Source organism: Trichomycterus rosablanca, chromosome 21 (genome assembly GCF_030014385.1).
Source record: "Trichomycterus rosablanca isolate fTriRos1 chromosome 21, fTriRos1.hap1, whole genome shotgun sequence".
Taxonomy (NCBI): Eukaryota; Metazoa; Chordata; class Actinopteri; order Siluriformes; family Trichomycteridae; genus Trichomycterus; species Trichomycterus rosablanca.
In genome coordinates, this window is record NC_086008.1 from 21,859,164 (window position 1) to 21,884,846 (window position 25,683).

At 39.2% G+C, this 25,683-nt stretch overlaps 3 protein-coding genes across 4 annotated transcripts in view; 2 read left to right on the plus strand and 1 right to left on the minus strand.

Annotated features, from left to right (window-relative positions):
* The first annotated feature begins 1,358 nt into the window (after positions 1-1,358).
* On the plus strand, positions 1,359-7,010 carry usp30 (ubiquitin specific peptidase 30). Of its 2 annotated transcripts, none has more exons than XM_063018123.1 (13): positions 1,359-1,449; positions 2,160-2,278; positions 2,357-2,533; positions 3,032-3,135; positions 3,212-3,310; positions 3,387-3,432; positions 3,514-3,608; positions 3,956-4,015; positions 4,322-4,408; positions 4,573-4,650; positions 4,993-5,197; positions 5,766-5,874; positions 6,011-7,010. In XM_063018123.1, exons 1-13 carry the CDS (start codon positions 1,379-1,381, stop codon positions 6,216-6,218), a joined length of 1,458 nt encoding a protein of 485 aa, XP_062874193.1. In that variant the 5' UTR covers positions 1,359-1,378; the 3' UTR covers positions 6,219-7,010. The 2 variants fall into 2 exon arrangements, with proteins under 2 accessions (XP_062874193.1, XP_062874194.1); XM_063018124.1 differs by having other exon boundaries at positions 6,032-7,010.
* A 2,685-nt stretch (positions 7,011-9,695) lies between these two features.
* pxmp2 (peroxisomal membrane protein 2) lies at positions 9,696-12,648 on the plus strand. The gene is made up of 5 exons (XM_063017946.1): positions 9,696-9,880; positions 11,349-11,471; positions 11,632-11,794; positions 11,923-12,042; positions 12,176-12,648. Exons 1-5 carry the CDS (start codon positions 9,771-9,773, stop codon positions 12,242-12,244), a joined length of 585 nt encoding a protein of 194 aa, XP_062874016.1. The 5' UTR covers positions 9,696-9,770; the 3' UTR covers positions 12,245-12,648.
* A 1,597-nt stretch (positions 12,649-14,245) lies between these two features.
* The window catches only part of LOC134335753 (uncharacterized), a 34,107-nt gene continuing 22,669 nt past the window's right edge, over positions 14,246-25,683 (minus strand). Inside the window, exons 14-19 of the mRNA XM_063018347.1 lie at positions 24,059-24,133; positions 16,536-16,799; positions 15,620-15,892; positions 14,812-15,090; positions 14,568-14,711; positions 14,246-14,471 (exon numbers count right to left, since the gene is read on the minus strand). Coding sequence (XP_062874417.1) covers positions 14,353-14,471; positions 14,568-14,711; positions 14,812-15,090; positions 15,620-15,892; positions 16,536-16,799; positions 24,059-24,133 — 1,154 coding nt within the window. The 3' untranslated portion in view covers positions 14,246-14,352. The remainder of the gene's footprint in view (positions 14,472-14,567; positions 14,712-14,811; positions 15,091-15,619; positions 15,893-16,535; positions 16,800-24,058; positions 24,134-25,683) is intronic.

Sequence of the window (25,683 nt, forward strand, 5' to 3'; positions counted from 1 at the left end):
GTCATCACAACGTTTGAATTGTTTATAAGCTGTTTATAAATTATTATTATGCAAAGAAATAAATAAATGATTACCTCTAGAAGTCAATTGTACTGGCAACAATATCCACAATTATTTGGATTTAGAACCTGTATGTTTTGTTGTAAATTTGATTAAAGTTGTTCATCTACAGTCAGTAATGCAAAGTCCCAAATTCTCTAAACATTACCTTGTTACACAGAGCTTCATCTGGCTATTCTTTTTAATAGTTTTTATACTTAGATCACGACAGAAATGTGAAGTCCTAGATCCTAAAACTTGTAAAGTTTTCAGTTTCCTGATTGCATGTAAATCTGTCCTGTTTCTGTCTAATTTTAAGAAATTGTTCTATATTTGTTGTTCTCTCTCATAATTTAGCTAATTTTTAATGAACTGTCTTATGCTGCTCTCTTTGTTTTTATCTTAATTATTCTTGATGTTGATGTACTATTTTGATTTTGTACTATGATTTGTATGGTGTATGTACGTATTTGTTTTGATTATTTGTCTTATGTAAAGCGTCTTTGAGTATCTTGAAAAGCGCTATATAAATAAAATGTATTATTATTATTATTATTAAACTGGGAGAAATCCAGTTGTGCAAAGGGCCTGCGTTCCATTTAATATGACTTATGCTGGGTGTGCAATTCATATTATATTTATATACTATTTTCAACACCTAACAACTCTGATGTATTTGACATTTAAGATAAGATAAGATGAGATGAAATAAGATGAGATAAGATAGCCTTTTATTATCCCACAGGGGAAATTTTGTAAAGTTACAGCAGCTTTCAAAGATATAAAAGTGTAAGGATCCAAAAAATCAATTTTTTTGTCTGACTTGCACGTAAATATCAAGTACCTACTAATTCTTCTGATTTATGATATAGCAAAAAAAAAATTACAATAATTAAACAAGGGTTGATTTTAGTTTAAATTAAGATCCCTAATTATTTCTATTTATTGCTTTATTCTTTGAATAACTACTTTTGTGCTGCTCTGGTAGTTCCTGGTGCTCTGGCAGTTTGCACTCCTGCCCTGGGCCAAGTGTCTTCGGGTGGCAACGGACACACCGCGACCCTGATCAGGACGAAGTTCATGTTCTCAAATGAAGCAGGCCTGAGTGGGTTAATTTCGTACTTAGCTTAGCAAAACAGAACTACACGCAATAGTTCTGCGTTGCTTTTCCAGTGGGTGCGTTTCAAATGCCTCAGCCCTGCCTACACAAGTGCACTTACATAGCGCGTGTAATGGTGGATCACACACACTACTTAGTGCACTACAGATTAGTATGGAAGTAATTTGGGATTGAACCAGCGACGCTAGCAGTCCGGTTAGCAATGGAAAGCTGGTGAAAATGCCTCGGTGCGGACAGGAGGCTTCAGACCAGCTTCTCCAACAGTTTATCCGCTCAGGCTCCTCCACCAGGTCTGTACATGTGCACAAACCATGCAAATATATATTACAATTAAAGGTAGAATGTGTGTGTTTAACTACGCATGAACACAGCCAGCTTAGCTTACTTTAGCTTAGCATGCTATGCTACCAGCTGACTTACACAATGGATCATACACAATGTTTACTTTTATTTATTTTATCTACAAACCCATCATTCTACCACTTTTTTATTTAACTTGACAGTCCTAAATGTCTAAATGTGAAATAAAAATAATTGGATGCAATAAAAGAGCCACCAAAACAAAACAGGTCTGTCAGGATCCAAAAGCTGCTGAAACATAGGTGACACTGTCCACAGTCAAGCAAGCTGTACTTTGCCATGGAGGGCTTAGAAGGAGGCTTGAATTCCTGATGCATATATTGGAGCAGGTCCTTGTTTGTTCTATGTCAGCCTTTAAGATCCTACAAATATAAAGCTTGCTCAACTGTGGACAGTGTTAGCCTCGTTCCAGGAGCTTTTAATTCACCTGATAACCTTAAGAATTTCTCTCAGCATAAGGCGACAGTTTGGGTTTTCTTCCCGGCCTTGTACTTCTTAACGAGTGAGGTCAAACTGGCCTTATTTACATGGGTGCAGACCAGACACACAATGTTTTATGTGCTTCAGGTTATTATATATTAACAGAAGAAGAACAAGTGCAGACAGGAATCATTGGAATCACAGTATGTGTTCCGTACAGGTGTTTGAGGAATAAGATCATGAAGAATTGGGGTGTGATCGGAGGTGTGGTCGCTGCCCTGGCGGCCGGTGTGTACGTGCTATGGGGTCCCACCTCGGACAGGAAGAAGAGACGGACAGGTAAAGAGCGAAGCCACGAAGCGGAACACCTTAAATGCTGACGTATTGGAAATATTCATGGTCTGATCGGTTTTGCAGGGATGGTGCCAGGTCTGCTGAACCTGGGTAACACGTGCTTCCTGAACGCCCTGCTGCAGGGTCTGGCCTCCTGCCCCTCGTTCGTCAGCTGGCTTCAGCAGTTCAGCACCCAGAGTAGCACCCGCGTCATGGAGAAGGACACCAGGATATCAGCCACTCTACTGCAGCTACTTCAAGGTACTTCTGTCTGATTCTGTCCTGTGTTTCAGTTTATGATTGTTGAGAGTCTGGAGAACGTGAGGCTGCATGATTATTATTATTTCTTTGTTATTACATGATAAATACACCAATTTAAGAACCCGGCTGGTTAGCAATGCATGCTTAGTGGTTAAGGAAGGTTTGAGCCCCACCACAGCCAAGTCGCCACTGTTGGGTCCTTAATCAAGGCCCTTAATTGCTCAATTTATTGTATTGTATTGTATTCAGTTAACAGTTGTAAGTCAGTTGGGTGTAGCCGTTTGCCAAACAGCATTTAATGTTATTAGAAGCAGAGCTTCTCAAATGGCTGGTGGTTGGGTCAAACATGCAAGAGAATAAAATCCCATTCTGTATAAAGGTCTAAACAATTCTGACCACATCATTTACCTGGTAAAGATCTATTTAAAGGTGAAAAATGAAGCTGGTACAGTTTGGAGTATAAAAGGTATTTCATTCTGCTGTTTCTTCTCCCTCCAGCTCTGTCCAGTACAGATCCTGAAGAGGACGACATTCTGGATGCAGGGTGTCTGTTAGAAGCTCTGCGTCTCTACAGGTGGCACATCAGCTCGTTCGAGGAACAGGTGGGTCGTGTTTCATTCCACAAAACTGATTATATATCGTGCAGGTCGATCACAATGTTTGTGTCTGTGTTTTCAGGATGCTCACGAGCTTTTTCACGTCTTGACGTCTTCTCTGGAGGAGGAGCGCGACCGCCAACACAAAGTCGCTCACCTGTTCGATATGGAGACGCTGGAGGTACAAACACACACACGTAGTGATGATGTGCTTTTGTAAATAGGTCCACAGATTACAGCCAGTGTTTATATTGCAGAAGTCGGCGAAGACGAGTGAAACGTCCATCAGCTGTCGGAGTCGAGGTGAGATATCTCTCATTCCGAAAGCTCATTTCATCATTTTATTCATTGTTATACAAACAAGTGTTTTATTTCTCCTTCTAGGGCCGTTACATCCTATAGCGAGCCAGTGGAGGACACAGCACCCGTTCCACGGCCGCCTGACCAGCTACATGGCCTGCAAACGCTGCGAGCGGCAGGTACATATGTACAATGTACTGATGATCACATGGTCCTGATTACAGAGTCACATGATGCTCAGAACTCTGAAACCTTGTACGTGGTACTACTGCGAGTCTGTGCAGCGTCTTAGCTGAGTGCTAATGTTACGTACATACATTTACAGTGGGAAATCTACAACGTTTGGCTTCTGTTGAATTAAAATATGATTGAAATCAAAACTTTGATACTAAATACACTATAAATCATGTCTAACTTCCACAAAGGGCCACAAACTAGGACTCGCCTCCTTTACCAGGACCTTGATCAGGATGAAGCCGTTCCTAAATGTATCTGATAACTAATCCCACGCTGTCTGTGTTCACAGAGTCCGGTTCGTTATGATTCGTTCGACAGTCTCTCGCTCTCCATTCCAGCTGTTCAGTGGGTAAGAAGACGTCTTTGACATGAGTTTTGCACATGAAAGTAAAACTAAAAGTAAAAAAAGTACAAACTGTAATGCTGTGTTCACATAGACATTCTTGACCCTTGACATCTGTCCAAAATCGCGACTGCCAAGGAGGAAAACTCATCCAAACCACCCAGTCTAGCACTAAACACCCATCATTAGGACAGGATTTACTACAATAGTAGATATGTTTCTAGGATGGAGCATACAGTGTAGGGCCAAAAGTATGTGTTCACCTGGTCTGAAGCCCGTTACACCAATCTAATGGGGGATTCTGTTTTGTAGGGTCGGCCAGTTACTCTGGATCAGTGCCTTCAGCATTTCATCTCTTCCGAAACCATTAAGGAGGTGGAGTGTGAGAACTGCACCAAGGTACCTTCATTATTCCTCAATCAACACCAAACATCTGGTCATCTGGTTACTCAGTTCTGCTGTTGTTCTTTAATTGTTTAAATGAATGACGTTTTGGTAGGACCACCAAGCAGTAGTCCTGAATGTGTGTGTGTGTGTGTGTGTGTGTGTGTGTGTGTGTGCAGAAACAGGCCGAGGACTTGGACGGGTCGGTTCTGGAGAGCCAGAGGACCACATTCATCAAGCAGCTCAAATTGGGCAAGGTAGATCTAGATTAAGTTCTCTTTTTAGTCATTCAGTCACAGAGAAGAACAGTTGCAGAAATCATTGACATCTCCTATGAGTATTTGTGCATCCCCCCACCCTGTGTTTGAGTGAGTTCACTTCCCAAAAACATGCAGAGGGTGTGTTAGTTGCACTAATTGGAAATGTGAAACTCCTAAGAGTTAATTATCTAAAGCAAGAACCCAGGATGTAAGGCACCGTGCTTCTGTGTGACACCCACAATTGCCCTTTTGAAAACAGTTTTAAGCTTTATTGTGTGTGTGTGTGTGTGTGTGTGTGTGTGTGTGTGTGTGTGTGTGTGTGTGTGTGTGTGTGTGTAGCTCCCCCAGTGCCTGTGCATCCACCTGCAGAGACTCACCTGGTCACCAGAGGGCGCTCCCACCAAGAGGCACGAGCACGTTCAGTTCTCCGAGTACCTCAGCATGGACCGCTATAAACACCGCGGCCCCGCCCAGAGACCCTGCAGGACCCAGAAACCCCCTGCAGCTGCGGAAACACACGGTCCGAACCTGACCAACGGAGTCGGTGAGAGACTAGGAACAAGCTCTATCTTCCACTGTTCACCAGTGTCCTGCACTGTCCTGTCCTCCACTGTCTTTTACTGTCCACCACTGTCCTGTACTGTCCTGCACTGTCCACTACTGTCCTTTACTGTCCTGCACTGTCCACTACTGTCCTTTACTGTCCTCCACTGTCCACTACTGTCCTTTACTGTCCTCCACTGTCCACTACTGTCCTTTACTGTCCTGCACTGTCCACTACTGTCCTTTACTGTCCTCCACTGTCCACTACTGTCCTGTACTGTCCTCCACTGTCCACTACTGTCCTTTACTGTCCTGCACTGTCCACTACTGTCCTTTACTGTCCTCCACTGTCCACTACTGTCCTTTACTGTCCTCCACTGTCCTTTACTGTCCTGTACTGTCCACCACTGTCCTGTACTGTCCTTTATCGTCCTTAACCGTCCTTTACTGCCCTCCACTGTCCTCAATTGTCCTTTACTGTCCTCATTAGTCCTTTACTGTCCACCACTGTCCTGTATTCATTGGAAATAATGTTTCTTGTCCTCCTAAATGATTATTTTTATTTTCAGATCCAGAACTTCACAACAACAACAAACCACTTGCAAATGGAAGCTTGTCCTCCGCCTTCGTCCATCCTCCGACACTCAGTCCAGCGTTTGACCTCACGTACGACTACAGGTGGATATATATATGTATTCAAGAATTTCCTTCGGGATAAATAAAGTATCTATCTATCTATCTATTTATAAATATGGAACATATAGGCTAATAGTCGCTACTTTAATGGTTCACTCATTTTTCCATCTTCCTCCAGCTCATCTGAGTATCTGTTCAGGTTGACGGCGGTGCTGATCCACCACGGCGACACGCACTCGGGCCACTTCGTCACGTACCGGCGCGGCTCAACGCCCCTCAGCCCCCAGTGGCTGTGGGTTTCGGACGAGTCGGTGCGCCAGGCCAGTCTGCAGGAGGTGCTCTCGTCCAGCGCCTACCTGCTCTTCTACGAGAGGGTGCGCAAGTGAACCGGGACCGAAAATGTACTTTTACTGGGAAGTTCACTCACTGCTGCTGGTGCAGACGACGCCCTGCCAAGCCGAACAGAGCAGAACAGAACTGCAGAAGGGTTCACTGGGACGCTCTGGGATGTTGGGTGACTTCCATGGCTACTTCCCTTCTGGACGTCCACTTTTCTTGAGGTGTGGGTTAAACGAAGCAGGGTTTTCCAATATGATACACCAGTCCTGAATTTTCCAGTGTTCAGAAATCTGATTTAACCCGTAACTGTGAACATTTTTGTGATTATTTAAGATGTTTGTTTTGCCTTTTTAAGCTAAAATCAAACTACAGATGGGAAATAACGATCCTGATGAAGCTACTCGACCTACATACGGTTGAAGCCAAAAGTTTACATACACTTGTAATAAACAGCCGTGTCTAATTGGTCTAAACGAACTGTTAATGGTTTTCTGAAAATCTGTAGAGTGATGAATGAACAAACAGGCTTTTAGATGATTGACTTCATGGTGTTGGAAGTTCTCTAATGTCATTTAACGTAACGTGACAGGAGCTATGCTCTCTAGGAGCCCCGGTGTCTGGTATCTAGAGCGTCATCAGGACTCAAACTCACGATTTCTTAAAAACAAAAAGAATATCATGAACACATTACTGCTTTTGTCACTTTAACCACATAAATACAGGTAAGAATGGTCATGTTGGTATTATAGCTGTTTTTGTAATGTAACTGACCAAAACTACGTAGACACATGACCATGAACGTTAATATGGAGTGCCTTGTCCACTTTTGTAGCTATAACAGAACCTCCTCTCATCCTGAAAGCTTTTTCCACTAGATTTTGGCGCGTCGGTGAGAATTCGGCTTGCAGTCGACTTCCAGTTCATCCCAGGATGATCAGTGGGATTAAAATCAGAACTCTGCAGCCACTGGAGTTCCTCTAAGCCAGACTGGTCGACCTTTATTGGATCTGGAGTTGTGTGCAGGGGTGTGGTCATGCTGGAACAGGAAGGGACCTTCATTAAAATGTTACCTCAGAGTTAAAAGCGTAGATGTATTCGTCTGTTAGCAATAGGTGTGTCTGAAACACCTGAGTTTAAACTTATAAAGGGGTGTCCACATACTTTTGACCTTGTAATGTATCATAATGATGTTTACTGAAAGCATGCATGTGTGAATGTGGATCTTTTCAAACGTGTTAGCTGGTAAAAGGGTGCAGCTTAAAATATCGACGATTGTTTACAGCTGTTAGCTGCTAATGAGTGTGTGTGTGTGTGTGTGTGTGTGTGTTGGCATACACTAATAATAATTATATATTACAGTTTCTTAAAGTAAAATAATCGCAAATATTATTTTCTATGGACTTAAACGATCAGTCAAAATTCTGTCGGGATATTTTAGCATTAGCAACGATTCTCACATGTCACGTGACTGGACTTTTGTGACGTTTCATCAAGCCAGTAGTTGAAGAACAAAAGTACGAGAACTTTCCATCATCAGAGTGCGAATGTTTGTTTTATTTCTGGTGAAAATGTCCGTACTGAGAGAAGTTTTCGACCCCCTGTGCCAACTTTTAACCTGGATGCAGCTTGAAGTGACGTAACGAAGCGTTTCGTTTGATTATTACGTCACTACGTGTTGAATGTGTTGAATGCTGATGAAAAACCAAATGCATGTCTTCAGAAACTGACCAGGTCTGGGAGACTGTCCACTGCCGAGCGTGCTCATGTGCAGTATTGTTGAGAAGCGTGTATGTTGAAGCATTTGCACTGAGATTCAATTTTTATGATAAACATCTTACTGTGGGATTGTCGGAGTGAATTCTGTAATTGATGCTTAATAAACTTCTGCAACTGTAAAGTGTCTCGTCGTTAATTAGTGCAGATTATTTACAGGGGGTAAAAAAAATGGTACTCCAGCTATTTCTGTAACTTTTTGTGACTGGTGCACATACTTTTTGTCAAATACACAATATTATACATAAACAGAGACTTAAATGAATAATTTAATGCTGTTTAAGCTTCAAATTTGGCTTTAAAGGCTTGGCTTAGAAATCCTCACCTTAATGCTTGACTAGAATTTGAAAATGGTTCTGTTGTTTCATGGTTTTTGGATCTTGGACTTTCAATGACCACGTTGCTAAGTTGTTGTATGTACGTTTTTAATAAAGCAGACTCAGTTATATTTTTAGAAAATACAGAATAAACCAGTCAGTCCATTTAGATGTGTAGGAGTGATCCACACAAGTGCATGTAAACCATTTGGACTTGACTCTATCCAAAGCAGAGCATCACTGAGCTTTACAAAAATGTTTTATTTTCATCTTTAACTGGCAATGTGATTGTTTTATATTGTGACTTTAAAAAAAGTTAATTACTATATAAACACTATAAAAAATATACATTTACAGACTGGATATTTGTGAGATGCATGTGTTTTGGCCAGCAGGCGGCGCCAACGGACTGCATGAATTAAAACATGAATTAAAGAACATTGTTTAATATAATTTACTGCTTTTCAAAACTTTATTTGCTCTCACTGGTTCTTGGCTTTTTTTTCCTAAATAAAACATTGTTTTCTTTACGAATATAGCACGATATGAAAGAATCGACTCTTACCGAATATCTGGAATCGGAGAACCGACTCTTTGTTTTTGAATCCTAGCTTCAATGCCTGGAACGCGAGAATCGACTAATATTTGACTTTGAGTCCAAGCTTTAATACCTGGAATCGTAACTGGTTAAAATGAATATTTAGTCTTTCTGAATATCAGCTTTAAAAGAGTCTCCAACTTATTTGTCATTCTTGTTCAATCGACTCTTTAGATCTGATTCCCGACTCTAATGCATGGAACCGAATATTCAATTACTTTGGGTTTAACGTGGAGCGTTAAGGCGCAGATTTGAAGTATTGATTTGACTGGTTTTCAATTTTAAATGTGAATAGTTTCAGCAGAAGGGATAACCTGTATAAGTTTCTGTGAAATGCCTGAATTTGGTGAACCGACTCTTTTTGGATTTGAAATCCAAGTCCAGTGTTTGGAATTGGACACTTGACAAACTTTGGACTCGAATCCCAGCTTTAATACACTGAGCCCTATAATTACGTGTTCAGGGTTTGGATATTAGATATTATTTAGATTATTTAATAAATCTACTCGTTTGAGGTTAAATTCATGTATATGGAATCGGAGAATTAACTCATTTAGTGTTTTCCTGCTTTTAAAGAGTTAAAGAGTCGACTCTCTTTGGAATCGACTCTTAGTCTTAACTGTGGGTAATGTAGTACCATATTAAAGAATTTACAGTGTGTTATGGAACACAAATTGAAATGAGAAATATTTACTGTTTGTTGAAGCACATATTATAATAAATGAACAATCAAATTTGACTATAGTGGTTGTATTTTTGTTTACGGCCGTACCAACCAATCAGATCAGAGCTTCTGTTAACCAGGAACTGCATGTTCACCTTCAGTGCTGAGCAGAGCTCACATGTTCACTACACACTAGTGTGAACTCTTCACTTATAAAGTGTTTATAATAAATAATTCAGTAATAAAAATGCCTACACAGAGTGTTCCAGTCCGAGATGCAGCTGTGCTCACCAGATTACTGCAGCAGTATCTGTTATTATTAAAGAAATACCCGATCATCACCAAATCTGTTACCAGGTCAGTTCATCACAGTTACTGTCTGTTTACTACTGAACATTTATTATTTCCTCAGGGGTATCAAAGACTTCTGCTACTTCTTTGTGAATGAAGGATTAAAACAAGCTTTTCTGTCTGGCCAAAAGTTTGTTGCTTGATTTGCACTTTCTACAAATCTGTTCTGGTCAGAAATACACACAGTAACATGGTGTAGAAAGTTTTAACTGTGGTATGGCATCTACATTTATCATTACTGATTAGGTTTTCCTACATCTGGTGACTTCTCTGTGTCCATATAAATAGGATCAGTTTGACTGCATGCATTAAAAACCAGATGTAATCCATAAACCGCCAACAGTAACTATACAACTGCACAATAACTGTATCACCACCTTAAAGCTCGACTAAACTAATTATACTAATTATATCGGCAGCTTAAAGCTTGACTGAAATGTGTTAATATTTGCATTGATGAAGAGGAAGCAGGTGTCTGAGCTTCTTTATTTGATGCTGATGCAAAACATGTTTGACTGTGAGCAGAAACAGTTCCAGCAGCTTTTTAATTTATGGCAGATCTGTTTTAGTGGGGTGTCACTAAATATAGTTAAAAGACATTATGAAGACACTTTTTAAAACTGCACCATCAAATAAAACTTGTACGTTTATGTATACTGTATGTATGTATATTTTGACCCAGAAAAAAAAACAGCAATTAGAACTTAACTGTAACCGTCCTAGTACACTATCAAAGTTTTGATTTACAGTCCTGCTTTGCTACTGTTATTTCTATAGTGTAATATTATATTTCCAATAAAAACACATCCCGAAATCAAAAAGCATGAATAATAATATTAGGTTGCAGTCTAAACTTTATGAAGATTATGCATTAACTGTTCCAGCATGTGAACAGCGAGACCTTTGCACCGAGAGGTTGTTTGCTTTTTGGAGAATCAGCCTTCATTTAAAGGAAGAAAAACAAATTTGAGACCTGAAACACCAAACCCCGAAATCTGTTACCCGGCTACAGAAATGTTAGAAATAAATATATATAAACTGCTGTAAATATGAGTGTGCCAATATCAGCATGTATAAAATTCCAAACAGGACCAGTTCACCTTTATTTTGGATCAACATGGCAAGAAGAAAGCATAATCAGTGTTGCACCAAGAGAAGGGTTCAGACCTAAATGCTTAACCCTGCAGAGTAATCCGGTTCCGTGGCTCTCCATCCACATGGCATGAGGGTTTATTGGGTATGAAAATGGTGTAAATCATCTGCTGTGGACTCTACACACACCAGATCCCAAACCAGTTCAACACCTATGTGTGATTTAGGAGTGACGTGTTAAACAGCATCTCCACCAACATCAACATAACAGAAACAGAGGGAAGGTCGTTTGGATGAGTGGTGCTTCTTTTCTTCAGTAGAGTTCCAGAGATGTTATTTTGACTGATCACTTGTTGTTTGCTTGTCATTACACTGTTTGCAGCGCCATCCTATCAGCAACCGGAAACCTGCTCTCTCAGGCTGTCGAGGCCAAGAAGAAGCTGAAAGAAGGACGTTCCAGAAAGAACGTGGACGTTTACGGGCCCCTTCGTTTTGCAGTGTTTGGGTATGGTGATGCACCAACTTTGAACTCAAACCCATTTTACAGTTGTTTACTTGTTACACAACTTATTACTATTTTAATTGGAACAAATTTTTAATTATTTACATTTTTGGGTTTATTACATTGATATGATTGATTTATTATAATAAATGTGTGTTTTCAGTCTGGTCATCACAGGACCGGTGAGCCATTATTTCTACCAGCTGTTGGAGGTGATGTTTCCAGCGGCCGTATCGTTCCCCATGCTTAAACGACTCCTGCTGGAGCGGCTCGTCTTCGCCCCTGCCTTCCTCCTCCTCTTCTTCACTGTGATGAACGCTCTGGAGGTACGCGCACCCTTTCCCAAAGCTCCAAAAGTTTAGTGGTTCTGATTACAGGCACCCTAAGCACCTCATTTTAACTGCTTAAAAAACATAAAATCCAGCTGTTGTTGCTCTGTGTGTGATTGTTGAAGGGTAAATCCATCGCAGATCTTCAGGACACAGTGAAGACGAGGTACTGGGCCGCACTCAAGATGAACTGGAAAGTCTGGACACCGTTTCAGTTCATCAACATCAACTACGTACCTGTACAGGTGAGAGACACCAGTAAAGCTCCACCCTCAGCTTCCAGGAGTAAAATCCCTTACCTTAAACTCCTAACCTTTAACCACTAACCCCAAAACCCTTATCCCCAAACCTTTAACCCTTCATTTTCTCTCTCTGTAGTTCCGGGTTCTGTTTGCTAACCTGATCGCTCTGTTCTGGAACGCATACCTCACCTCCGTCAGGAACTGAGACCCACCGTGAGCTGGAACCCTGTTCCTCCTCGGGTCAGTACTGATGGATCCTGCGTGCCTTTAAAAGACTCGTTACTAAATCAGGTCTGAATCACTGCACACTTCTCCAGTCTGTCCTCAAAATCATAACGAGGTGGAGGTTTTGTTACCTGCTGCTGAGCATCTGGACAACAGCTGGATGAGCTCAACTTCTGCACTACAGATGAACTTTTAATGAAACCACAGAACAGATTGCAGTAAATCTCCTGATGTATTTTCTAATTCTGAATAATGTTACAGTGTGAGGAATCATTTTAGCTCAGTAATTATACTGCACAAATTTACACCACTAAAATATAAAACTAATAATTTACAGATGTTTGTTAACAAGTGTTGAATAAAACGTGAGTTTGTTTGAATGAATTCAGTTCCAGTTCAGTTCTTGCCACCAAATTCGTTGCTTGTTTTTTTTGGCAACTTGGCCTGGTAAACTCAATTCCTGGAGCCCCTGATAAACAGGTCTGGTGCTCATGTTGCTTCCATCAGTATTAATGCTGCAACAACTAGATAAAATTCAATAAAAAATAAAAAATGTGTTCATGTTTTGGCAGCATTGGCGCTTTTAGTCTATTTCTAACCACACTGAAAAGCTGGAGATTTGACGCAGCGTTGTGTCATTATGTGTCATTATAGAACTGTATTCTAGTTCGGGTTGTGGTCCTGGTAATAATCATGCTGAGGTAGTTGGTTACTCAAATTTAGGTCAAGCAGTCACCTGAAAGTTTCTACAGATGTGTCACAGAGCCTTCTTCCACAGCAAACTGGCTTATCGATGTCTTTATGAACCTTGTGCTTTGTGCACTGGTGCGCAGTCATGTTGGAACAGGCAGGGGCCATCCCCAAACTGTTCCCACAAAGTTGGGAGCATGAAATTGTCCAGAATCTCTTGGTGTGCTGAAGCATTAAGAGTTCCTTTCACTGGAACTAAGGGGCCGAGCCCAACTCCTGAAAAACACCCCCACACCATAATCCCCCCTCCACCACACTGTACACTCGGCACAATACAGTCAGAAGTATGGTTCTCCTGCCAACCGCCAAACCCAGACTCGTCCATTGGATCTCCAGACGGAGAAGCGTGATTCGTCACTCCAGAGAACACGTCTTCACTGCTCTAGAGTCCAGTGGCGGCGAGCTTTACACCACTGCATCCAACGCTTTGCATTGCGCTTGGTGATGTAAGGCTTGGATGCAGCTGCTTGTCCATGGAACCCCATTCCATGAAGCTCTACACACTGTTCCTGAGCTCATCTGAAGGCCACATGAAGTTTGGAGGTCTGTAGTGATCGACTCTGCAGAAAGCATCCGTTGACCCGCCCTGTCATTTTACATGGCCTATCACTTTGTGGCTGAGTTGCTGTTGTTTCCAATCGCTTCCACTTTGTTATAACAGCACTTGACAGTCGACTGTGGAATATTTAGTAGTAGTTTTACCACTGGACTTGTTGCTCAGGTGGCATCACGGTACCACGCTGGGATTCACTGAGCTCCTGAGAGCGACCCATTCTTTCACTGATGTGTGTAGAAGCGTCTGCATGCCGAGGTGCTCGGTTTTATACACCTGTGGCCATGGAAGTGATTGGAACGCCGGAATTCAATGAGTGAATACTTTTGGCAATATAGTGTATTTATGATCAGCACTAAGACAGTAATAATAATCAGTTCATCCAGACAAATTTTTTTATTAAAAAAGTTTATTATTTATCATTTGTAGATACTATAGAGATCTTATATAAGATATTTGAACTGTACAAATGTAAAAACTTCTTTCTGAATAATTTACAGTGAAATTATAAATAATTGGAGGCACCAGCGCATCATGAGTTCATTTCTGTTACCACAGCTGGAGAAAAGAGAAGCTTGAACTGATGATGATCCAGCATGAACTCCATGATTCTGCTCCTCTCGCTCCTGATCTTTTATAGTTTCATCAAATCCCCCCCCCCCCCCCCCAACCCTCCCCAATAATCCCATCTAACATGAATAAGAGACTCTCAGTATAAACCCCCCCAGAAGCTCCAGAAGAATAGGAAAGATCTGCAGATGTGTGTGGATATTTGAGAGAGTTCTTCATCTCCTAGTTCCAGTTGTCGGGTTTAACTTCTTCATTGAAGAAGTATTAGAGACATTGGAGGAGGTGGAGGAGATTATGGAGGTAGAGTCCGGGTCTTTAGAAACAGTTTCACACGCTGTATAAAAGTAAAAAATGTGTTAAATAAACAACACAACCTGGTAACATTATGTATTTGTGTTCATCAAACCACCCAAATATCATAAATACTTACAGTTGTTGAGTTTTGCTGGAACTGGTTTGAAGCCTGAAAGAAAGAGGATGAAGCCGCAGTTCTTCCAGATCAGAACTCCAGCAATCAGAGCAAGAACAGCAGCCACGACTGCACCAATGATACCAAGAGATCCTCCACCTGGATCTGAATAAGAACATGAATCAGAACAGAAGCTCTATTAGAAGCTCTAATCACACTTTCACAATAGAAATGTGGAAATTCTACAGGAACGTGGTTCTCCTACCTGGAGCTTTAAGCACTAAGTCCTTCTCCAGGCTGCTGTGCTGAACCACACAGGTGTATTCATGTTCCTTCAGCTCCTCAGGTGAGACTCCCAGAACAGCTCTCTTCTGGAAGGTTCCATCCTGGTTTGGTAGAGTCTCTCTGATCTCCACGTCCTCATGCAGTTCCTCTCCGTCCTTCTGCCAGGACATAACCAGTCCACTGGGGAAGAAACCTGTAGCGTGACACACCAGCTCTGGACGAGGGAAGTTCTTGTGGAACACGGAGGCTTCAGGATGATCTGCAGAGACACACAAAGATTTTATATCTCTGGATTTTATTATTTACACAAAAGAAAAACATTCTAATAAAATTATATTACAGTTTTCTTGTTTCATTTCATTTTATAAAGATGAATGAGAAATCACTGCTTCTTGTTTTTTATTTACATTTTACATCCTGTCTCATTTCTTCTGAAATGAGGATTGTAAAAGCTAATAAATAAAAAGCAATAAGTAAATAATGCATAATGTTTTTACAGTCTAATGCAAAGTTTTGGACACTCCGTTTAATTTCCGGTGTTTACTTTTTTACCCAAGCAATATACACATAAAAAACTTTAATATGGTTTAATATGCAAGACAGAACACACAATGAACACTCATAAATCATAAATGTGCCATAAGCGGAGGATACAAACAGATCAATTAGTGAGCAGTGGATATAGTATGACTGGATGGATGTTAATGATGGTGATGAAGTGAGGAAATAAGCAGCAGGTTTTCAGTGATGAATGTAGTTACAGTAACAGAGAAGATCAAACACGTTACCTTTCCTCTCCAGAGTCTCTCTGCCGTACGATACAAACTTCTTTAACCAATCAATACAGATGTTCTCCAGGTAATGTTTTTGGTATTTAGCTTCACCTGTAGCTTCCCACTTGTGTCTGGTAATTACAGCTTGAGGGTTTGCTGGAGTCCAGGTTTCAGTTTTCAGATCCAGACTGATGAAATCTTCTCCATCATAACCGTCCTGATAGTATCCTCTAGTGGTTCCATCATCATCAAGCTCACAGCCGTACATCCTCTGCACTACATGAACTCCTACACACACAAACACACACACACACACACACACACACACACACACACACACACAATTCCTTTTTGAATATCCATTGATTAATTAACCTTCACTAGAACATCAATCCAAAAAGGGTCATGGTTGATCCAGCACTACAAACTATATTCATGTAAACACAAAGTTTCTATTCTATGTTAACTGTTTATTATTAGTTTACTACAGCTATGACTTGCATTTAGTAGGGATGAACTTACTTTTATTTCTAACATCAAATGCTTTTTTTTTTTAAAGAATGGGCACAAACTCCCACAGACACATTCACCAAATACTGTGGAAAGCATTTCCAAAAGAGCAGAGGCTGTTATAGCTGTAAGGGGGGAACTGCACTTTTACTTTATGCTTGACTGTGAAAGAATGGGAGCAAATTGTTGATTTTGTATTATTTACTTGTGGTTTGCGAGGTGAACCGTTCGCCCTGCATTTGTACACAATGTAATAATTAAATTAGATTAAATGATCAAGTTTTTTTACACAATTCTTTCTCTGTATGCTGATATGGTCATGTTTATCTTAGCAGAGAACATCAACCATAAACACGCTGCTCACTGGTGCAGAACCCTAAATACTGAGCTAACACTGTTACCTGAGTGTTTTTCTTCTTACCTTCCATGTGATTAAATCTTTCCATTATTGTAGCCTGATGTACTTTAAAGTCCTCCTCATCACCCTGTATACGCTGTGTCTCTCTGATCCAGTAATTTGGATCATCAGCATCAACCTTCTTCATCCACTCCGTCTTTGGGATCAGCGTCCTGATGTTACTGTCATAGTACAAAATCTGCTCTCCATCCATCAGAACAACAACAGTGAACTCTGGTAAATTTACTCCTTTGACTGTAGTATAGATGTGCTGTAGTGAGTGGGTCCCTGTAAAAAGAATTTAGAAGAAATTTTAAAAGGTTTGATAAAAAGAAACATTAATAATCACAGAACTGATCCATCTGAACTTCTGGTCAATGGCTCCACCCATACCTTACCTGCATTAAAAAGTAGCTGATCCATCTTCTGCATGCTTTAAAAGATGCTAGAAAACCATGATATGAAGAGGAAGCCCAAACCAGCACAAGATAACATGGCATCGAACCCAGCAGCTTAAAATGCCTTTATTTTCAGGGCTTTTTTAATTATTATTTTCCCTTCCAAACTTAATGTATGCAATTTCCCGATTTAACTTTCTTCAACAAGCAAACTGACCGAGGAGAGACACGATCTCACAACCTTCCGACATGCAAAACACGAGATGGCCGTACTGCGAGCACTACCGTCCGCGCAACCCTCCTGCAGACACACCAACCAGCCAGCAGAGGTCGCAAATACAGCAGAAAAATATTATTAATACTGCATTAATTACTATTAAAATGTACATAAGAATAATACTAAAATTTAATTTGTAAGAGGCTGTTAAAATGTTGTATGGAAATCTATAAGGTTTAAAGCAAAACAACATAGCGGCTGGGGGTTTGATATAGGGTTTGGAAATGAGAACTCATTTGCCAGTCGTTTCCCAACAAACAACCATCATGGACACATGAAGGCGGATGAGCTGTTTTTATCCAACCTGTCCAGGTGTAATGGCGGCTCGGCTGCGTTGAACATGTGTTAAAACGGCTCTTTATGACAGATAATTATTGTTAGATTCACTGTCCTGTTGATGTTTGTCTCCAAAGTATGAATCAAAGAACAAAACAGTCGCTCTCCAATGCTTTTTACCCTACAAATATCAGTGTTCTGCTATAAAGACAAGTCCAAGTAAATCTCTTTTTCCTTGTCAGTACAAATAAACGCCGTAAACACAATTAATAATGGGAGGAGGGCGTCAGATAAGCTCAAACAGTGATGCCAACTCCTCAGTAAGGAAAGTAGCTATTGGCTGTCCTAAAAGTCGCTAGAAGTCGCCAAATGACGTCACCGCCTAATTTGCATAGGGGTTAGCCTCGATAGGTCTATATATTATTATAAATAGTGGTAGCACATCTCGACAGGTTTATATACTATTATAAACTATAGGAAGCACATCTTGATAGATCCATTAATCTGTATTTCAGACATATATCTTACATTTATTTATTAGGATTTTAATTCCAATTAATTTTATATTAGCCAGTATACATGTTGTAGTGAATAATATGCTAACCCTCTATGAGGAATATCTTCTAAGGTTTTGCCTCCGTCATTTATTATACCCTGTAGGATAAGATCCCAGTGAGAAAACTATAGATCACACAGATTTTATCTATAGACAACATGGAATAAGGAACAGATCATTAGAACTGAACTGACAAGGGAAAAGCAACAAAAATTGTTTTACATATACAAACAGCTAAGTACAAGATAACGTAATAAATGCTCAACATATTCACTCAGTAATGAACTTTATTATACACGACCTTTACTCAGCTGAACTGCTAGGAAAGCATTGTGTGTTGTAATGTTAAGGTCACAGATGGTTATTTAAAAATTATTGGCTTTTCTAGATGTATGAAAATCACATGTATAAACGTGGTTAAATAAAACGTTACCACATAGCATTACATAAACACCTGTTATTCAACTGCATGCAATCATGTATAGCTAATTTGAGCACCTTGCATAGTTTTGAAATAGAACAAAAAATAACTCACATAATATCATTACATACATTTAAACGTTACACTTTTAAAGGAATTAAAACTAAAACCACACGTTACTAACCGCTGGCAGAAATAAATTAGGCAAAGGTAGCACAGAATTATAGGCGTTCCACTCAACGAGTCCAAAACAGATGTGCGCATGCTCGGTAGGACAAATCAATGGGTACTAGGATAAATCAACAGAACAGTAACTGCAGAACGATTTCAGCTTTCACGTTCGAGTCTAAGTTGGCAACACTGAGCTCAAAATGTCCCTCCCCAATGTACTGATGTAAAATTAAAACTAAACATACAGTATTTCACTTAGTAGCTTTGCATAATGTTAGGATCAGTCAGTGTTCCCATCACTTGTTGACATGGCAAAAATGTTTTAGATTGACAAAGACCTCCTTGTTCAGCTCGGTACTTGATGTTCTTTAAGCCATTAACACGATTTAATTTCGGAAGCTTTATTAGAGCAGACAGTTACTGTGTGAACAGAGAAAAGAATTGAACTTACCTGCGGAAGTAAATCCGAGCAGAAATAAAAAGCTAAGCGCGACTTTAAGGACGAGCATTTTTGCATGGTAATTCTAAAATTAACCAAATAAGTATTAATTTAAACAAATAAGTACTCATTTAGCGACAAAAAAAAAAAAAAAACTTTGCCAATAACAAAAGCCAACATCAATGCTCTGCACCAAATCCCGACACTGAGCGACTCACTTCTTCTTCTTCTTCTTTTTTTTTTTTTTTTTTGGCGGATGGCAACTAGCTTTTTGGTGCATTACCGCCACCATCTAGACTGGAGTATGGAACCAGTAGTTTGTAGAGTTTTAGTCTATTTTCCTATATCCTGTTTACTAATCCTGTTTCCTTCAAAAAAGAAAAAAAGAAACTTAAAATCAATTTCTCCTGACCCTTTTTTTAGGATGTCCTGAACATTCAGTTTAAGTTTATTTTCTTCTAGTTGTTGTATTAATCTGAGTCTATAATAATGATACCTAGAGCAGTGAAGAATTACATGTTCTACTGTTTCCGGTTTATTGCAGTAATTACATTTCCCATTTTCATGTTTCTTAATTATTGCTAGTGTGCTATTTAGCCCTGTGTGTCCAAATCTCAACCTTGATAGCACTTCTTCCTCTTGTTTTCCTCTGCTTGTGGTTCTGCCCTTTCCCACTCTTCTTTGAATATTATAAAACTGTCTACCTGTCTGTGCTGTGTCCCATAACTCTTGCCATTTGTCTTTCATTTTAGCTTTAATAATACTTTTAATTTCTGCTTTACTATATTTGATCTTAATTTCAATTCTTTCTTTTCCTGCTGCTTGTTTTGCGTATTTGTCTGCACATTCATTCCCTGCTACTCCTATATGAGCCGGAACCCATACAAATGAAATTCTTGTCCCTGATTTTGTTATGTCATTTACCAACTGTTTTATTTCCCATACAATATCTTGTCTTGCCTCAACCTGAGATAATTCAAGACTTAATAGAGCTGAGCTGGAATCTGATGCCACTACCACCTCTTTTGGTCTATTATGCTCTATCCATGTCATTGCTTGTTGAATTGCCACTAATTCTCCCGTATATACAGCCAACTCATCATTTATTCTTTTATTACAGAATATTTTATGTTCTGGTATGACATATGATATTCCCATTCTTTTGTCTGTTCTTTTTGATGCATCTGTATATATTATATTATAGTATTGTTTTTGTATTTTTTATCCATATAATTCATCACCCAGTATTTGTCTATTTCATGTTCTTGTCTTTTTTTCAACAGGCACCAGTCTATTGTTATTTCTTCTTGTACCCAGGGAGGGATAGCTGGATATGCCACTGTAGGACTTACTTCTAACTGTTTTATTTCCATGTCATTAACTTTGCTATTTATTGTCCATCCATAGCTTCTAACTTTTTCTTTCACTCTTTCTTGACACTGCCTTAATACTGATTGGCTTATGTGGTTTTCATTATGACCTTTAAGATTTGCCCAATATACCAGGGCCAGTTGGTCTCTTCTAAGATGTAGAGGCATCTCCCCCATCTCTACTTGAATTGATGTAACCGGTGTTGTTTTAACTGCCCCACAACATAATCTTAATGCCTGGTTTTGAATAATGTCTAGTTTGGTTATTAAACTTTTGGCCGCAGATCCATACACCAAGCATCCATAATCAAACACTGATCTAATGAGCCCTGTGTAGATAGCCTTTAACGCAGTTCTGCTTGCTCCCCATTCAACCCCTCGCAAACATCTCATTATGTTCAATACTTTTTTACATTTGTCAATTATCTTTTGAATATGTGTTGCCCATGTAAGTCTTTTATCAAACCAAATTCCTAAATATTTAAATGACTTTACTTTTTCCAGCTCCTTCCCTGATATTTTAAGTTTTACATTTGAATCTGTTCTCTTTCTGGTGAAAAACATTGTTTTAGTTTTGTCGATTGATATTCTAAATCCCCACTGCAGGGCCCACTCTTCGACACTATTTATAGCTTGCTGCATCTTGTTTATCACAAAACCTATATTTCTTCCTTTTTTCCACATAGTTCCATCATCTGCAAACAGTGCAACATTTACCGACTGTCCTACATCTTTGAATATTTCATTTATCATTACAGAGAATAGTAAAGGACTAATAATACTTCCTTGTGGAACATCATTTTCAACGATGTAACTTTTACTAACTTCTCCATTAACTTTAACTTTTATTGTCCTTTTTGTTAAGAATTCCTTAACCCATTGGAATATTCGTCCCTTAATTCCTATTTGGTTTAGTTTAATTAACAGACCTTCCTTCCATAACATGTCATATGCCTTTTCTATGTCAAAAAATACAGCTATCAATGTCTCTTTATTTATTTGAGCTTTTCTTATGTCATCTTCTAGTCGTATAACTGGGTCTATAGTGCTCCTTCCTCTTCGAAATCCACTTTGATGATTCTGCAGTATTCCTTTAGTTTCAATCCAGTATGACAGTCTTTCATTTATCATTTTTTCCATTGTTTTTCCCATATGAGATGTAAGAGCAATAGGCCTATAATTGCTAGGATATTTAGGGTCTTTTCCCGGCTTCCTGATTGGAATGATTATTGATTCTTTCCATGCACTTGGAATGTGCCCCTCTATCCATATCCTGTTATATAAACTTATCAGCACTTCCTTTCCCTTGTCACTTAGGTTTTCTAACATACAATAACATATTCCATCTTCCCCTGGTGATGTTTTTCCTAATTTCCTTAGTGCGTTATTAAGTTCTGCTCTTGAGAATAACATGTTCAATACGTCTCCTTCTTCTCTCTCATTTTCTAGTTGAACCTGATACTTTTCAGTTATTTCTTTTCTTGCTCTCTTTTCATCTTCATTTAAATTGTTTGTGCTATGTACATTAACTAAAGTCTTTGCTATTATCTCTGTTTTCTCTTTACTAGTAGTAACTACCTTTTGGTCCTGTATCAATACTGGAAAGTCATATTCCTTACCATTCCCTTTCATTTTCTTTATCATACTCCAGACCTTTTCCACTGGTGTAGTTCTACCAATTGAATTACAGAACCTCTGCCAGTACTCTTTTTTGGCATATTTTACTGTTTTTCTGACAATAGCTTGGGTCCTTTTATATTCAATTAGGTTTTGAAAGTTATGTGTTTTTTTTAAGATTTTGAATGCTTTATTTCTGTCTTTTATTACTTTCTTACATTCCTGTGTCCACCATGGGACTATTTTATTTATTTTCTTAAGTTTAGTTTTTGGGATTGCTATTTCCGCAGCACTACTTATTCCTGAACTAATTTCGCTGCTTATCCTTTCAATGTTTTGTTTATTCTCAATTCTCAACAAAAGTTTCTCACTATTTTCTCTAAATTTATTCCAATCTGCCTTATTTAGTACCCATTTTTTTCTCTCTAATTTCCCGATCAAATTTAAATTCCATTCCTATTCTAATTATTATGGGGTAATGATCACTCCCTATGGTAGTTTCTTTTATCACTTCCCATTCACATCTATCAGACATTGTTTTTGTCACTATAGTGAGGTCTATTGCTGATTCTGAGCCCCTCCCAATATCAATTCTTGTGCTTGTCCCATCATTTAGGCATACTAACTGTTCTTCTTCTATGAATTCTTCTATTACGTTTCCGTTCATATCATCCCTCTCACCCCACAATGTACTGTGTGCATTAAAATCCCCACACCAGATAACTTTCCCTTTTAAATCCTTCCAGATTTCATTAAGATGTCCTGTCTCTATCCGCTGACATGGGTTATAATAGTTAATTATTTTCACACTACCTTTGTTTGACCATACTTCTATAATTATATATTCCATATCCTTCCCTTTTTGAAATTCCCTGTATTGTAGTCCTCTTTGAACAAAGGTTACAACCCCTCCTCCTTTCCTTGTTTTCCTATCCCTTCTTACTGCAGTGTACCCTTTTATAATAAAATCCAGCCTTGGTACCAACCATGATTCCTGAATGCATATAATGCTAGGTTTGATGCTTAAACTTTCAATAAACTTCTTAAATTCTTGCCCATTTGAAATTAAGTTCCTTGCATTCCACTGTAGTATATTTAAAATCATTATGCTTGTGAAGATCCTGTCCCTGTCTGAACCTGTGGTGCTTCTTCATTAAGCGTATCTCTCACATTTTCCCAGGACAACCCCTTCATACCCAAGTATTTCTCAGCTGATTTAATTATTATTTTAATCCTTTCATTTTTTCTAGTTGTCTGTGCTGAACAATTAATTATCTCTGCCATAAAAAGTACAAAGTTACCTTTACTCACCAATAATGTTTCTTCATCTAATTTATCACATTTAGCGCATTGATCCTTGTTTTTGTACATATCTTTTTTCCCTTTTTCTAGTTCAGGTATGTCTCTTGGAACCTTCTTGGTAGCCTCTGCGTAAGATATCCCTTGCACAGCTTTAATCCTCTGTACCTCCTGCATTCTCTTACTTATCATGCATCCGCGATACGCTGAGCTGTGCTCCCCTCCACAATTACAACACTTCATTACTGCTCCTTCTTTGCATTTACCATATTCATGTTCCTCACTGCATTTACTACACCTTTGTTTTCCTTTACACACTGCAGCTACATGTCCAAATCTCTGACATTTAAAACATCTAAGCGGCGGTGGGATATATAGTCTGACCTCATAGCTCATGTATCCTATAAATACCTTTTCCGGGAGCCGTTCTTCCTCAAATGTAAGTAATACTGATAGACTGTCCATAATATTTCCATTTCTTTTCATCTTCATTCGTTTTACTTCTCTTATTTTTACATTCGTTATATTTTCTTTAATAGATTCTAGTGATTCATTCAAAGGGATCCCAGAAATTACTCCTCTAATTATTTTTTTGTCATACCCCATTGAACATTTCACCTTTTTGCCATTTATCATATTTATTTTGATTGCTTTCTTTTGTTGTTCTGCGTTTTTACAGATAACTATCAGTGATCCATTTCTTAGTTTTTTAGCGAATCTTACCTCCCCGGGCTCCAATCATCAAACGTAGATTCCTCTTGTTCCATTTTAATGAACACCTTATATTCCTCTCTGCTCCTTTTCACTTCATTTGCTCTTTTATCACTATCGCTTTCATCCGATTTAACCCTCTGTTTACGTTTATTTCTCCTCCTTACTACATTCCACTCGTCAAAACTCCCGCTTCCCTGGACCATCTCATTTCCTGATTCGTCACGTCCCTCTGCAAACTCCTGTCCACTCACAGCCCAGTCGTTGCCAACCGCCTGTAACAGCGTGTCACGCCCTCCTCTCGTCGCCATCCTCCCTCTCACTCCTTCCTCCATCTGAGCGACTCACCTGTGGAGGTGGAGCTTTCAAGAGAACCAGTGATCCGATGAACCGATTCTGTAATTGAACGAATCGACTCGCTTTAAAAATTCAAAAGATTTTTGACCCGAAGGAGCTCAGGGATCAATAATTACATTAACTGCTTAAAAATTTCAAGTATTCTTTTTTGAATTTTTTTGCAATATATTAGCGGATGTATCATGTATAATTATTCTGTTTTACATCTATTTAATTAGATAAAAATTTTAGAAAATAAAATGTTACAAAGAGATAAGGCTTTATTGATCCCTTAAGGAAATAAACTAAACAGGACATGAAGTAACATTGGTGTACTTTTAGAAACTTACTAAAATTTTGTTCATTCATTCATTTTGAACAATGATCAGGGATGCAGTGGGTCTATGTTCAAGGCAGAAATACACTGAAGTGCCAGAAAAACTGTATAGCTGGCATTCCATGGGACCCTTGGTACGTCTACAAACAGTTACACCTGTTCATGTCCTGCATTCATTTTGATGGGTTTGGACTTTTCCAACAGGAGGATGCGACACCACACACGTCTATAGACGCCAAATTATGGTTAGAGAAACACTTGTTTGAGTTTGGGGTTTTGCCATTCCCACCTAAGTCACCAGATCTCAGCGTTATCGAACATATCTGGGATGCAGTGCCACACGCTGTGGAACACACAAATCCTGCACCTCTGAAAGCGACAGAATTGTGGACCATTCTGCAGGAAGTATGGTGTTCACTGTCTACAAAATATTTAAATTGTTTACCAATTTTTTTGGCACTTCAGTGTACAATCCAGTGCACAGCATAAAAAAAAACACACATTTAGTTGCTCACATTAGGACCTGGCCTCCAAATTCCCCAGATCTCGATCCAATCGAGCATCAGTGGGATGTGCTGGACAAACAAGTCGGATCAAAAGGGGCACCACCACGCAACTTACAGGATTTAAAAAGGTGCTTCTATGTTAATTTTCAAATACGAAGACGCGTGTATATAATGGATGATGTTTTAATGTTAACTATTAAAAGGAACTGGGGGTTTATGTGGGCAGTTGTAGCCTAGTTGTTAAGGTAATGGACTAGTAATCAAAAGGTTGCTGGTTCAAGTCCCACCACTGCCAGATTGCTGCTGTTGGGCCCTTGAGCAAGGCCCTTATCCCTCAATTGCTCAGACTGTATACTGTCCCAGTGCTGTTAGTTGCTTTGGATAAAAGCGTCTGCTAAATGCTGAAAATGTAAATAAAATAAAATAATCAATAAGCAGACAATGGTAAAAACAGGAGG

Bases quoted from the DNA above. Each gene is read 5' to 3' on its own strand.
- usp30 (XM_063018123.1), top strand. From the start codon at position 1,379: ATGCCTCGGTGCGGACAGGAGGCTTCAGACCAGCTTCTCCAACAGTTT. The intron at 5,198-5,765 runs GTGAGAGACTAG...TTTTATTTTCAG, and splicing joins GAACCTGACCAACGGAGTCG to ATCCAGAACTTCACAACAAC. The intron at 5,875-6,010 runs GTGGATATATAT...ATCTTCCTCCAG, and splicing joins GACCTCACGTACGACTACAG to CTCATCTGAGTATCTGTTCA.
- pxmp2 (XM_063017946.1), top strand. From the start codon at position 9,771: ATGCCTACACAGAGTGTTCCAGTCCGAGATGCAGCTGTGCTCACCAGA. The intron at 9,881-11,348 runs GTCAGTTCATCA...CACTGTTTGCAG, and splicing joins ATCACCAAATCTGTTACCAG to CGCCATCCTATCAGCAACCG. The intron at 11,795-11,922 runs GTACGCGCACCC...TGATTGTTGAAG, and splicing joins CTGTGATGAACGCTCTGGAG to GGTAAATCCATCGCAGATCT.